This window comes from Bombina bombina, chromosome 3 (genome assembly GCF_027579735.1).
Source record: "Bombina bombina isolate aBomBom1 chromosome 3, aBomBom1.pri, whole genome shotgun sequence".
NCBI lineage: Eukaryota > Metazoa > Chordata > Amphibia > Anura > Bombinatoridae > Bombina > Bombina bombina.
This window is the reverse complement of record NC_069501.1, coordinates 1,249,166,140-1,249,180,539: the sequence shown is the minus strand read 5'-3', so window position 1 is coordinate 1,249,180,539 and position 14,400 is coordinate 1,249,166,140. Positions and strand designations below refer to the sequence as shown.

General features: G+C 41.4%; 1 protein-coding gene across 5 annotated transcripts in view; it reads left to right on the top strand.

Annotated features, from left to right (window-relative positions):
• ATG16L2 (autophagy related 16 like 2) overlaps positions 1 to 14,400 on the top strand; it is a 372,678-nt gene that overhangs the window by 263,593 nt on the left and 94,685 nt on the right. For all 5 annotated transcript variants that reach the window (XM_053708773.1, XM_053708771.1, XM_053708770.1 and 2 more), the window contains one exon: positions 429 to 531. In XM_053708773.1, coding sequence (XP_053564748.1) covers positions 429 to 531 — 103 coding nt within the window. The remainder of the gene's footprint in view (positions 1 to 428; positions 532 to 14,400) is intronic.

Genomic DNA, 14,400 nt, shown 5'->3' with positions numbered 1-14,400 from the left:
TCAGGGGTAGGCAGGCGTGGGCTCAGGGGTACAAAGACGTGCGCTCAGGGGTAGGCAGGCGTGCGCTCAGGGGTAGGCAGGCGTGCGCTTAGGGGTAGGCAGGCGTGCGCTCAGGGGTAGGCAGGCATGGGCTCAGGGGTAGGCAGGCGTGCGCTCAGGGGTACAAAGACGTGCGCTCAGGGGTAGGCAGGCGTGCGCTCAGGGGTAGGCAGGCGTGCGCTCAGGGGTAGGCAGGCGTGCGCTCAGGGGTAGGCGGACGTGCGCTCAGGGGTAGGCAGGCGTGAGCTTAGGAGTACGCAGATGTTCATTTAGGAGTACGCAGACATGCACTTCCTGCTTCAAAATTAACAGCTATAACTTGATATTTTTTTCATGCAAGAAATATTATTATATTGTAACATATTTAAATAGTATTCTATCCCTTTAAGGTTCAAGCGAGAGAGGACGGATTCATATAGCGGTGGGGATTATTACCCTATGTCTTCTGTCTGTGTGATTTGCTGCCTACCCACAAGAGCTCTGGATAGCCAGGTATGTAATTACAATTCTTATTGTATAATAAGATAACACATACAGTATTTACTTCCTAATGTTTTTTGTTTTGTGTAATTGACAAAGGGACATAGAAGTCAAAAATAACATTTCTGGATTCAGATGAGAGTGTGCAATCTTAAGGGGCATTAAACACAAAGGGACAGATTTTAAGTGGTGCATTATTTAGTGCTTTCAGTCGAGCGCAAACACCGCCAGAAGTAAACTTTTTAATGCGAGACGGTTAGCGCTCGTATTACAAGTTGAAATTAAAATTTTTGTTCACAAGTGAAAACTGACTTTGGATATTGTGACAGTGTTAACTTCTTCTTAAAAAGACTTTAATGGAGCGTGTAAACGGGGAAAAAAGAAGCTAACAATTATCGCTTGTGCGCTAACCCGACACGTATTAGACCAACTGCACTAACGTGAAGGTAGTTATGAATATTATACATTCCAATGTTCTTCACATAGAAGAAAACATTCTATTTATTTTTAAATATATATAGATAGATAGTTATAGAAATATATATATTGTAGTGTATTTGTGTATAGGAATATATATTTAAAAATACTAAGAACATGTTCTCCTATGTGAAAAACATTGTAAAGTAAAACACATTATTAAATATTAAAATTGAATTAAAATGATTTTTCATATTTTAAGGTATTTGAGTGGGAAGGGCTCCAAAGTACACATATATAGATACACACATATATATATACACATATATATACACCATATATAGACACACATATATATACACATATATAGACACACATATATATACACATATATAGACACACATATATATACACATATATAGACACACATATATATACACACATATATATATATATATATATATATATATATATATATATATACATATTTAGACATACATATATACACATATATTTAGACATATATATATATATATATATATATATATATATATATATATATATATATATACATATTTAGACATACATATATACACATATATTTAGACATACATATATACACATATATTTAGACATACATATATACACATATATTTAGACATACATATATATATATATATATATATATATATATATATATATATATATATATACATATTTAGACATACATATATACACATATTTCTCCAACATAGGTGTGTCCGGTCCACGGCGTCATCCTTACTTGTGGGATATTCTCTTCCCCAACAGGAAATGGCAAAGAGCCCAGCAAAGCTGGTCACATGATCCCTCCTAGGCTCCGCCTACCCCAGTCATTCTCTTTGCCGTTGTACAGGCAACATCTCCACGGAGATGGCTTAGAGTTTTTTAGTGTTTAACTGTAGTTTTTATTATTCAATCAAGAGTTTGTTATTTTAAAATAGTGCTGGTATGTACTATTTACTCTGAAACAGAAAAGAGATGAAGATTTCTGTTTGTATGAGGAAAATGATTTTAGCAACCGTTACTAAAATCCATGGCTGTTCCACACAGGACTGTTGAGAGGAATTAACTTCAGTTGGGGGAACAGTGAGCAGTCTTTTGCTGCTTGAGGTATGACACATTCTAACAAGACGATGTAATGCTGGAAGCTGTCATTTTCCCTATGGGATCCGGTAAGCCATTTTTATTCAGACAGTAAATAAGGGCTTCACAAGGGCTTATTAAGACTGTAGACATTTTCTGGGCTAAATCGATCATATTTACACATATTTAGCCTTGAGGAATCATTTAATCTGGGTATTTTGTAAAATAATATCGGCAGGCACTGTTTTAGACACTTTATTCTATAGGGGCTTTCCCTAATCATAGTCAGAGCCTCATTTTCGCGCCGGTATGGCGCACTTGTTTTTGAGAACAGCATGACATGCAGCTGCATGTGTGTGGAGCTCTGATACATAGAAAAGTCTTTCTGAAGGCATCATTTGGTATCGTATTCCCCTTTGGGCTTGGTTGGGTCTCAGCAAAGCAGATTCCAGGGACTGTAAAGGGGTTAAATATAAAAACGGCTCCGGTTCCGTTATTTTAAGGGTTAAAGCTTCCAAATTTGGTGTGCAATACTTTTAAGGCTTTAAGACACTGTGGTGAAATTTTGGTGAATTTTGAACAATTCCTTCATACTTTTTCGCAATTGCAGTAATAAAGTGTGTTCAGTTTAAAATTTAAAGTGACAGTAACGGTTTTATTTTAAAACGTTTTTTGTGCTTTGTTATCAAGTTTATGCCTGTTTAACATGTCTGAACTACCAGATAGACTGTGTTCTGAATGTGGGGAAGCCAAGGTTCCTTCTCATTTAAATAGATGTGATTTATGTGACACAAAATTTAGTAAAAATGATGCCCAAGATGATTCCTCAAGTGAGGGGAGTAAGCATGGTACTGCATCATCCCCTCCTTCGTCTACACCAGTCTTGCCCATACAGGAGGCCCCTAGTACATCTAGCGCGCCAATACTCCTTACTATGCAACAATTAACGGCTGTAATGGATAATTCTATCAAAAACATTTTAGCCAATATGCCCACTTATCAGCGAAAGCGCGACTGCTCTGTTTTAGAAAATACTGAAGAGCATGAGGACGCTGATGATATTGTTTCTGAAGGGCCCCTACACCAGTCTGAGGGGGCCAGGGAGGTTTTGTCTGAGGGAGAAATTTCAGATTCAGGAAAAATTTCTCAACAAGCTGAACCTGATATGATTACTTTTAAATTTAAGTTGGAACATCTCCGCGCTCTGCTTAAGGAGGTGTTATCCAATTTGGATGATTGTGATTATCTGGTCATTCCAGAAACACTATGTAAAATGGACAAGTTCCTAGAGGCCCCGGGGCCCCCCGAAGCTTTTCCTATACCCAAGCGGGTGGCGTACATTGTTAATAAAGAATGGGACAGGCCCGGTATACCTTTCGTACCTCCCCCCATATTTAAAAAATTGTTTCCTATAGTCGACCCCAGAAAGGACTTATGGCAGACAGTCCCCAAGGTCGAGGGGGCGGTTTCTACTCTAAACAAGCGCACCACTATACCCATAGAAGATAGTTGTGCTTTCCAAGATCCTATGGATAAAAAATTAGAAGGTTTGCTAAAAAAGATGTTTGTTCAGCAAGGTTACCTTCTACAACCAATTGCATGCATTGTCCCTGTCACTACAGCCGCGTGTTTCTGGTTCGATGAGCTAGAAAAGGCGATTATTAGTAATTCTTCTTCTTATGAGGAGATTATGGACAGAATTCGTGCTCTTAAATTGGCTAATTCTTTCACCCTAGACGCCACCTTGCAATTGGCTAGGTTAGCGGCGAAAAATTCTGGGTTTGCTATTGTGGCGCGCAGAGCGCTTTGGTTAAAATCTTGGTCAGCGGATGCGTCTTCCAAGAACAAATTGCTCGACATTCCTTTCAAGGGGAAAACACTGTTTGGCCCTGACTTGAAAGAGATTATCTCTGATATCACTGGGGGCAAGGGCCACGCCCTTCCTCAGGATAGGTCTTTCAAGGCCAAAAATAAACCTAATTTTCGTCCCTTTCGCAGAAACGGACCAGCCCCAAGTGCTACGTCCTCTAAGCAGGAGGGTAATACTTCTCAAGCCAATCCAGCCTGGAGACCAATGCAAGGCTGGAACAAAGGAAAGCAGGCCAAGAACCCTGCCACTGCTCCCAAGACAGCATGAGATGCGGGCCCCCGATCCGGGACCGGATTTGGTGGGGGGCAGACTCTCTCTTTTCACTCAGGCTTGGGCAAGAGATGTTCTGGATCCTTGGGCGCTAGAAATAGTCTCCCAAGGTTATCTTCTGGAAGTGATTCATCCTGTTCCATTAAAAGAACGAGGGATGGGGTTCTACTCCAATCTGTTCGTAGTTCCCAAAAAAGAGGGAATGTTCAGACCAATCTTAGATCTCAAGATCCTAAACAAGTTTCTCAAGGTTCCATCGTCCAAAATGGAAACCATTCGAACAATCCTTCCATCCAGGAAGGTCAATTCTTGACCACGGTGGATTTAAAGGATGCGTATCTACATATTCCTGTCCACAAGGAACATCATCGGTTCCTAAGGTTCGCATTCCTGGACAAGCATTACCAGTTCGTGGCGCTTCCTTTCGGATTAGCCACTGCTCCAAGGATTTTCACAAAGGTACTAGGGTCCCTTATGGCGGTGCTAAGACCAAGGGGCATTGCTGTAGTACCTTACTTGGACGACATTCTGATTCAAGCGTCGTCCCTTCCTCAAGCAAAGGCTCACACGGACATAGTCCTGGCCTTTCTCAGATCTCACGAATGGAAAGTGAACGTGGAAAAGAGTTCTCTATCTCCGTCGACAAGAGTTCCCTTCTTGGGAACAATAATAGACTCCTTAGAAATGAGGATTTTTCTGACAGAGACCAGAAAAACAAAACTTCTAAACTCTTGTCGGATACTTCATTCCGTTCCTCTTCCTTCCATAGCGCAGTGCATGGAAGTGATAGGTTTGATGGTAGCGGCAATGGACATAGTTCCTTTTGCGCGCATTCATCTGAGACCATTACAACTGTGTATGCTCAGTCAGTGGAATGGGGACTATACAGACTTGTCTCCGAAGATACAAGTAAATCAGAGGACCAGAGACTCACTCCGTTGGTGGCTGTCCATGGACAACCTGTCACAAGGGGTGACCTCCCGCAGACCAGAGTGGGTCATTGTCACGACCGACGCCAGTCTGATGGGCTGGGGCGCGGTCTGGGGATCCCTGAAAGCTCAGGGTCTTTGGTCTCGGGAAGAGTCTCTTCTACCGATAAATATTCTGGAACTGAGAGCGATATTCAATGCTCTCAAGGCTTGGTCTCAGCTAGCGAGGGCCAAGTTCATACGGTTTCAATCAGACAACATGACGACTGTTGCGTACATCAACCATCAGGGGGGAACAAGGAGTTCCCTGGCGATGGAAGAAGTGACCAAAATCATTCAATGGGCGGAGACTCGCTCCTGCCACCTGTCTGCAATCCACATCCCAGGAGTGGAAAATTGGGAAGCGGATTTTCTGAGTCGTCAGACATTGCATCCGGGGGAGTGGGAACTCCATCCGGAAATCTTTGCCCAAATCACTCAACTGTGGGGCATTCCAGACATGGATCTGATGGCCTCTCGTCAGAACTTCAAGGTTCCTTGCTACGGGTCCAGATCCAGGGATCCCAAGGCGACTCTAGTAGAGGCACTAGTAGCACCTTGGACCTTCAAACTAGCTTATGTATTCCCGCCGTTCCCTCTCATCCCCAGGCTGGTAGCCAGGATCAATCAGGAGAGGGCGTCGGTGATCTTGATAGCTCCTGCGTGGCCACGCAGGATTTGGTATGCAGATCTGGTGAATATGTCATCGGCTCCACCATGGAAGCTACCTTTGAGACGAGACCTTCTTGTTCAAGGTCCGTTCGAACATCCGAATCTGGTCCCACTCCAGCTGACTGCTTGGAGATTGAACGCTTGATCTTCTCAAAGCGAGGGTTCTCAGATTCTGTTATTGATACTCTTGTTCAGGCCAGAAAGCCTGTAACTAGAAAAATTTACCACAAAATTTGGAAAAAATATATCTGTTGGTGTGAATCTAAAGGATTCCCTTGGGACAAGGTTAAGATTCCTAAGATTCTATCCTTCCTTCGAGAAGGATTGGAAAACGGATTATCTGCAAGTTCCTTGATGGGACAGATTTCTGCCTTGTCTGTGTTACTTCACAAAAAGCTGGCAGCTGTGCCAGATGTTCAAGCCTTTGTTCAGGCTCTGGTTAGAATCAAGCCTGTTTACAAACCTTTGACTCCTCCTTGGAGTCTCAACTTAGTTCTTTCAGTTCTTCAGGGGGTTCCGTTTGAACCCTTACATTCCGTTGATATTAAGTTATTATCTTGGAAAGTTTTGTTTTTGGTTGCAATTTCTTCTGCTAGAAGAGTTTCAGAATTATCTGCTCTGCAGTGTTCTCCTCCTTATCTGGTGTTCCATGCAGATAAGGTGGTTTTACGTACTAAACCTGGTTTTCTTCCAAAAGTTGTTTCTAACAAAAACATTAACCAGGAGATAGTCGTGCCTTCTCTGTGTCCGAAACCAGTTTCGAAGAAGGAACGTTTGTTGCACAATTTGGATGTTGTTCGCGCTCTAAAATTCTATTTAGATGCTACAAAGGATTTTAGACAAACATCTTCCTTGTTTGTTGTTTATTCTGGTAAAAGGAGAGGTCAAAAAGCAACTTCTACCTCTCTCTCTTTTTGGATTAAAAGCATCATCAGATTGGCTTACGAGACTGCCGGACGGCAGCCTCCTGAAAGGATCACAGCTCCTTCCACTAGGGCTGTGGCTTCCACATGGGCCTTCAAGAACGAGGCTTCTGTTGATCAGATATGTAGGGCAGCGACTTGGTCTTCACTGCACACTTTTACCAAATTTTACAAGTTTGATACTTTTGCTTCTTCTTAGGCTATTTTTGGGAGAAAGGTTTTGCAAGCCGTGGTGCCTTCCATTTAGGTGACCTGATTTGCTCCCTCCCTTCATCCGTGTCCTAAAGCTTTGGTATTGGTTCCCACAAGTAAGGATGACGCCGTGGACCGGACACACCTATGTTGGAGAAAACAGAATTTATGTTTACCTGATAAATTACTTTCTCCAACGGTGTGTCCGGTCCACGGCCCGCCCTGGTTTTTTAATCAGGTCTGATAATTTATTTTCTTTAACTACAGTCACCACTGTATCATATGGTTTCTCCTATGCAAATATTCCTCCTTAACGTCGGTCGAATGACTGGGGTAGGCGGAGCCTAGGAGGGATCATGTGACCAGCTTTGCTGGGCTCTTTGCCATTTCCTGTTGGGGAAGAGAATATCCCACAAGTAAGGATGACGCCGTGGACCGGACACACCGTTGGAGAAAGTAATTTATCAGGTAAACATAAATTCTGTTATTTAGACATACATATATACACATATATTTAGACATACATATATACACATATATTTAGACATACATATATACACATATATTTAGACATACATATATATACATATATTTAGACATACATATATTTAGACATGTATATGTACATTATAGCCCTTTCATTTCAAATACCTTGTCATATACCATATAACTTTGAACCCTTATAACATTTTTATGTTTATGTGAATAATTTATATCAGATAGTGTAAATAGGAGTGTAACACTTTATTTGAAGGCATTTATGTTGTGCTTGGGGCATCTATTTATTTTTAGCCCTAACCCTTTACGCAAGTATTAATTTGTGCTAACCCGACAATCGCAAATTTAGTTTACGCTCGTGTGGTCGTGTTTACTTTCAACTTGTAATAGGAGCCCAAGATTGTGCGGGCACAATATTTCTGAGGAGCGGAGAATAAAGCTGGGAAATATTATAAAAAATAGTGGAAGGGTCAGAAAATTTGAAAGGAGAGAAATAAGAAAACAATATAAATCAAGGTATAATGAGTTTCGGCCCATATACAGGTCTTTGTGAAATCGCAAAAATAGTACATACGTGTTTTTCCCTCTTTTATTTGATTACTTTACCTTACTAATACAATATCATTTTTTTTCTGATTGTGATAACAGGTAAAGTGATCTTAACTCCTCTAGGGGCTTGTTTGTCAATTCTCATTTAAAGCGCACATCGCTGATTTAAATTGTATAGATTTTAGTCTGCACAGTAAAAGTTAAGTTTTAAGGAGACATTGTGCACCCAGAAATAAGTGATTTTTATTTTAAGAAACATAGATTTAAACAGCAATATTTCATGTCAAATGTATTTTGTCAGTAATTTCTTTTCTCTGATAGCTAATTAAACTAGCACAGATAGCATAAAACTGCACAGGATTTAAATATTCATAAATAGAGCCAGATTATCTCTCCATTATATTTTTTTTCATATTGTAAACTCACAATCCAATGGTTGCAGAGCAGAGCTTTCCAAACTTTTCATGTTGGTGACACTTTAGACCTACATCATTTCATGACACATTAATTCAGTTGTACTAGCAAACAGGAGGTTAAACTAACTTACATTTTTAAGCTTCCATTTCCTATCCATATATCAAGAGCAGGAGCAGCAATGCACTTCTGGGAGCTAGCTGCAAAAAAAAAATAGCACTTTGACTTCTGACTTCAGCTCAGCGTTTAAGCTGCCGCCCTCAGAGCTCTGCGAGTTTGACGGACTACTGCCCGCGCTGCAAACAAACTGCAGATTGAGCAGACTACACTTGCAGTCAGGAGCCAATGTGCCGCCAAAGCTGCAAATGGGAATAGTTTCAATTCCCACTGAGCTGCGCCAATAGGCTAAGATGATCTGTGACCCATTAGGTATAAATCGTGTCAACCATGTGATATGCGTAGCAGGCAGGCGGAATATCAGAAACCAAAAACAAATTTAAAAACATTTTTAAATTCAGCAGGGACACACCTACACACTGCCGCCGACACACTAATGTGCCACGACACACAGTTTGGAAAGCACTGTTTTAGAGGCTCATAATATTTAAAGGGGCAGGTAATGTTAATAAACATTTTGCATCAACAAATTCTTTAATGCCTGTAATCTAAATACACCTTTAAAAAGGATCAGCACCTTCGCCCTGGACACTTTTTTTTTTTTTCTATTTATTTGTTTTAGCAGTGATCAGTTCTGCGAATCATAAAGCAACCTCTTGCCCTAAGCTTTTATTCAGCAACCTGATCAAAGAGAGAGGTGCCAGTCTCGTCCTGTCACATGACTCACTCTCTCCATGAACACACTGAGGCAGAACTGCTCACTGCGGCCGAGGACACAAGCTGAAGATGACTTGCAGGGAATAATAAATATAAAAACAGGATTTCAATCATTTTTTAAAAGGGTATTGTGGTTTATTGATGCTAAAGAATTGGTTGCTGTGAAGTGTTTATTAAAGCGACATTAAACACTTTGAGATGGTAATATAAAATGATAGATTGTATATTTAAAATAGACATGTGCATGGCGAAAAAATTTGATTCGGTTCGGATCGATTCTGATTTTTTCGAATTTTGGTTTGGATCGATTAGAATTGGGAAAAATTTGAATCAATTCGGTTCGGATTCGTTTCGGATTCGAATAAATTCGTCTGGATTCGGTTCGGAAATTCGGTAAGTGTTAGGTGGGATGTGCTGTGTATTAGACTAGTATTATGTACTGTATATTAGGTGTAACCCATAGCAGAGTGATATAACCTTATATACTGTACAATACTGGTGTAATCCATGGCCATCCGAATCTACCGAATAAATCCAAATAAATCCGAACTAATTCGGATTTATTCAGTAGATTCAGCACTATTTTAATTCGGAAATTCGAATTGATCCGAATCCCGAATTTTACGAATTCGGCCGAATTTCCGAATCGATCCGAAATGAATCGCACATTTCTAATTAAAAATAAATATCGGGGGGGGGGGCGGAGCCAACCGCTGAACAGAACGGTCGCAAACACCATGTGCTCCGTTCAAAATAGCATTAAAAAGGCATTTTAAGAGAGATATATATCAGAGTTAATACTCAGAACTGACCCTGGTAACCAGCAAAATTGAGGAATCTAAATATCATGGACATCGATGCTCAGTCTGAGATGGGAGCGATGGAATGCAGCATAGTCATGATCTGAACACTGAGGCCCAACACAGCGCGCCATGACACATCGCATAGCATTGCAGCCGGAGAACAACCAAAGTTGCTCGACAATTGTGCTTGCCGCTGCCCTGATCCCAGACAAGCCGCAACCACTACCTAGCAGCTGGTAACCAACCCACAGCCCACTAGCCTCCTCTCGACAGGATCCTAAGCGTCATGGAGGACATTCTGAACCGCCACTTTCACCAGCTACGTGAGCTGATTGCAACAGAGTGGGGGAGCCTGAGGAATGCTATTGATCCAAGGCGGGTGGCTGGAGGTCCACAATTGAACCAGCAGGAATCGGCTTCTGATGCGTCATGGGATGCGGCTAACTTAGTAGCTTTCTCTGGGTGCTCCTTCGAAGGAGGACAAGCGACTGAGCAGAGTCTTACTGAGGGGCCACACCTGAGAGCTGAGACACTCTTGGCACCAGTCAAAATGGCATCGGAGTGGCAGGCTCCAACTTATCTAAAGAGCCGGTTACCAGAAACCCACAGGGTCTTCATTGCGGAGCACACCCAATTTAGGGACACATTCTGTACGTCGGAACAGACCACAGACATCCATGCTCTTATGGCAACGGGGCTGGATATCGGGCCCCTACTCCTTGGTGCACAGGGGTCTAGCCAGCAGGGGATACAGGATACCGTGCTGAGTACCATACCACTTACCGATCACCATGTAAAACCAGGCCTACAGTCTGGCCCTTGGAGATTATACCCTTTCACTGTTACGGGATCCTGCTCTCGCCCTTCCTATAGCTTTCTCTCAAGCGTAGTATGCTCCTCACTCAGGCCTAAGTACAGATCACAGGTCGCAATAAGAACCAGGACTGGAGTGGGTTAAGCTCTATTAGTACAGAGGTAGGGGGTTCCCCTGAGGCCTAGATGTTGTCACTTCAACACTGTTTTTGAAACGGACAAATCAACCTCCTTCTCAATGATGCACCCTACAAGGTATTCTATTGGAACTTTTCACACTTTCCCCAGAGCAAACTGAACTTCGCAATGGTAGGGCATTCCTATGCTGTATGGAACGCTTCCATCACCCATCTAACCTCCTAGGGACCTTAGATATAAAGACATTGTGTGAAAGGTTGTGGACATCCCTTGGTCATCCAAGTTATATGAATGCTTGTTGTTTGTTTGTCAGACTGCTGATATTATTCTCTGTTACCCTGTGTATAGTATACTCCATACCCATAATGAGTGTTCTTATGTTTTACTCTACAATGTATATAAGCCAATGCGTACATTTTTATATGTTATGGCATGCCAATATCAAGCACCCAAATTCACGCATACCACATTTCTAATTTTATAGTCTAGGTCATGCCACTACCTTAATGTTTGTAGTTCCAATGAGTCTGCTATAAGAGATGTTTAAAGTTAATCTTCTCAACAATGTTGGGGGTACTTAATACTATTTTGGCTTGCTATTTGCTCTTACCATGTGGTTGGCTGTAAGGATTCCGCTTCATGTTTTACCTATGCCTTTCCCATTCACCGTATGTATGGATTCCGCTCCATGTTTTACCTATGCCTTTCCCATTCACCTGACTTCAGCCTTACCTGTACTTAAGGCATCAGCTGACTGCAGACAGGTGCTTAATTATTAAGTTTCTAGACTATCTCTGAAGCGTGGCTGTTTTCCACTTGCTGTGTGTTTTTTCGGAAAACAAACCAGTCTGCTTTTCTTCCAATTACTGAATCAGCTACTACCTTGGGATTACTTATTTTTTACTGCCGGCTCATATGCTCATTTTGCCTACAGAAAGTTTTACAGAGGCGAGTTTTTCTTTTTTAGCGTGCACGCTACAACAGAGACTTATTTCATACTGCAGTGTGTTTGCTGCCGTCTCCCTCTGAGTTGCTATCTCATCTGAGCCACTGAAGCGTTTCTCACACACCGGACTTCAACCTCTCTTCCACTTCAACACATTGCAACTTTTCTACAAACAACCTCCCACGGACTAAGTACAAGGACATCTCAGAATTAATTCCGCTTCTATTACACACCATCCGGTGACTGGGGGTAAGCACTGTAGTTACTTTAAGCTGTGCTGTACAAATAAACCTTGAACTTTGCTTTTCCCTGCTGCACTACTGACCGCAAGACTATCAGCACATGTGTATACCGTTCTGTGACAAACTAACTAACAGTGTCTAAAACTGAGAGTTACACTTCACACTAAACTGTTATATCTTACTCCAGCACTAATAGCAACACTACCTGCTTTCTGGAACTCTGCTTTTCTTTATCAAGTTTTATCATACTGGGAGCTAGCTGAACTCTAAAGATTGCTACTAAGAAATTGATTTATTTTTTATATTTCTTCTGATCCAGCCTTTGTTTATGTCTATACTAATGCTGTGACGTTCAACAGCATATGTGATTTACATCATTCGTTGCCAGACAAGTTTCTGATCTGCAATTCAATTACTTGAGAATAACAACTTCACTGAAAGCAGCTTGGTCTATGCTGTTCAATAGTCCATTTGCCAAAAGTGATACAAATCATTTATTTTGCATACTCTGCAGTTGAGATCCATCCTCACTCTCTACTAAATCCTTACAGAATAATTAAGCCTTAAAAAATATGGATCCAGCAGAATTGCCCCAATTCGTTTACAACCTGTCTAAAAGAGTAGATGAACTCAGTCAAGGCCTTAGAGATATAAAGGTTGAAAATGAGACTTTAACTAAGGTTATAAGAGAGACAACTCCTCCCAAAGCAAAAGCTGCTGAATCTATTGTGGAACCACAGATTGCAGCACCTGATTTGTTCAATGGTGATAGGAGTCTCTATCGCCAATATAGGAATGCCTGCCTCCTCACTTTCAACCTTAAGCCACTCACATATCCTAATGATAAGATTAAAGTGCTCACAATGATTACCTATCTACGGGGTGAACCCCGAATCTGGGCAGACACGCTCTTTGAAACCAACGATCCTATTCTATCATCCCTACAGTCTTTTCTAGCAGTCATGGATGAACTTTATTCAGACTCAAATTTACAATTGACTGCAGAAAGCAAGATGCGGAAACTAAAGCAAGGCAACCGTCCTGTTGAACTTTATATAATGGAGTTTAAACAACATGCCATTGACTCCCAATGGAACGTGATAGCCTTAAGAAACCAATTTCGCCTAGGACTCTCGGAAGCAGTTAAAGATGAGCTAGCCCGAACTGATCTCCCTGACTCCTTAGACGGCCTCATGAAGCTCTCAATGCAAATAGATAGAAGGCTTCGCGAAAGGAAGTCAGAGCGTCAAATTGGGGATTCTTCTTACAAGAGATCATTCCATCCTCCTCCAACTGCTTCTTCATCAAGTGTGCCTGAACCTATGGATATAGGCTTTATGAGGGGTCCATTGACCTCTGAAGAAAGGTTTAGAAGAAAATCAAAAGGACTGTGTATGTATTGTGGAAGTCCAAACGATCCTATCCGCGAATGCCCCTCCCTACGTAAAAATAAAAATAGTAAGTCTCTCTTACATTTGACTTCAATGATTGAACATGATAAACCAATTCACTGTACTTTAACCCTCTCTTTACAGTGGGACAGCAATCGCATGACGAAAGAAGCTATAATTGACACAGGAGCCCAAGGGAATTACATAGATAAAGCTATTGTTGAAAAAAATAAAATACCTCTCATCACTAAATTGTCTCCTGTCTCTATACGGGTTGTAGATGGGTCTGAAATTTCTTCTGGTCCTATTACTCAGCATACAATTCCCATTCTGGTATCCACCCTAGGTTCACATCAGGAATACATCACCTTTGATGTTATTACCTCTCCTCTATTCCCCATTGTACTAGGGTTGCAATGGCTTCGTTTACATGAACCTGTGATCAATTGGAGTTCTTTGGAAGTAAAATTTGATTCACCATATTGCCAGCAAACCTGTCTAAATCATTCTGTTCTCTTCCATTTGACAGAAACTCCACACATACCTAAAGTATATGAGAAGTTTGCAGACGTATTCAGTAAGAAGGAAGCTGATACTCTACCTCCTCATCGGTCGTATGACTGTCCGATCGACCTCAAACCTGGTACCACTCCTCCCTACGGTCATCTCTACCCTCTTTGCCAACCCGAGCTTGATCATTTAAAGACGTATTTAGATGAAAACTTAAAAAAAAAGGTTTTATACGTCCTTCAGTCTCTCGAGCAGCAGCCGGGTTCTTCTTTGTAAGAAACAAAGATAACTCCCTTCGACCAATCA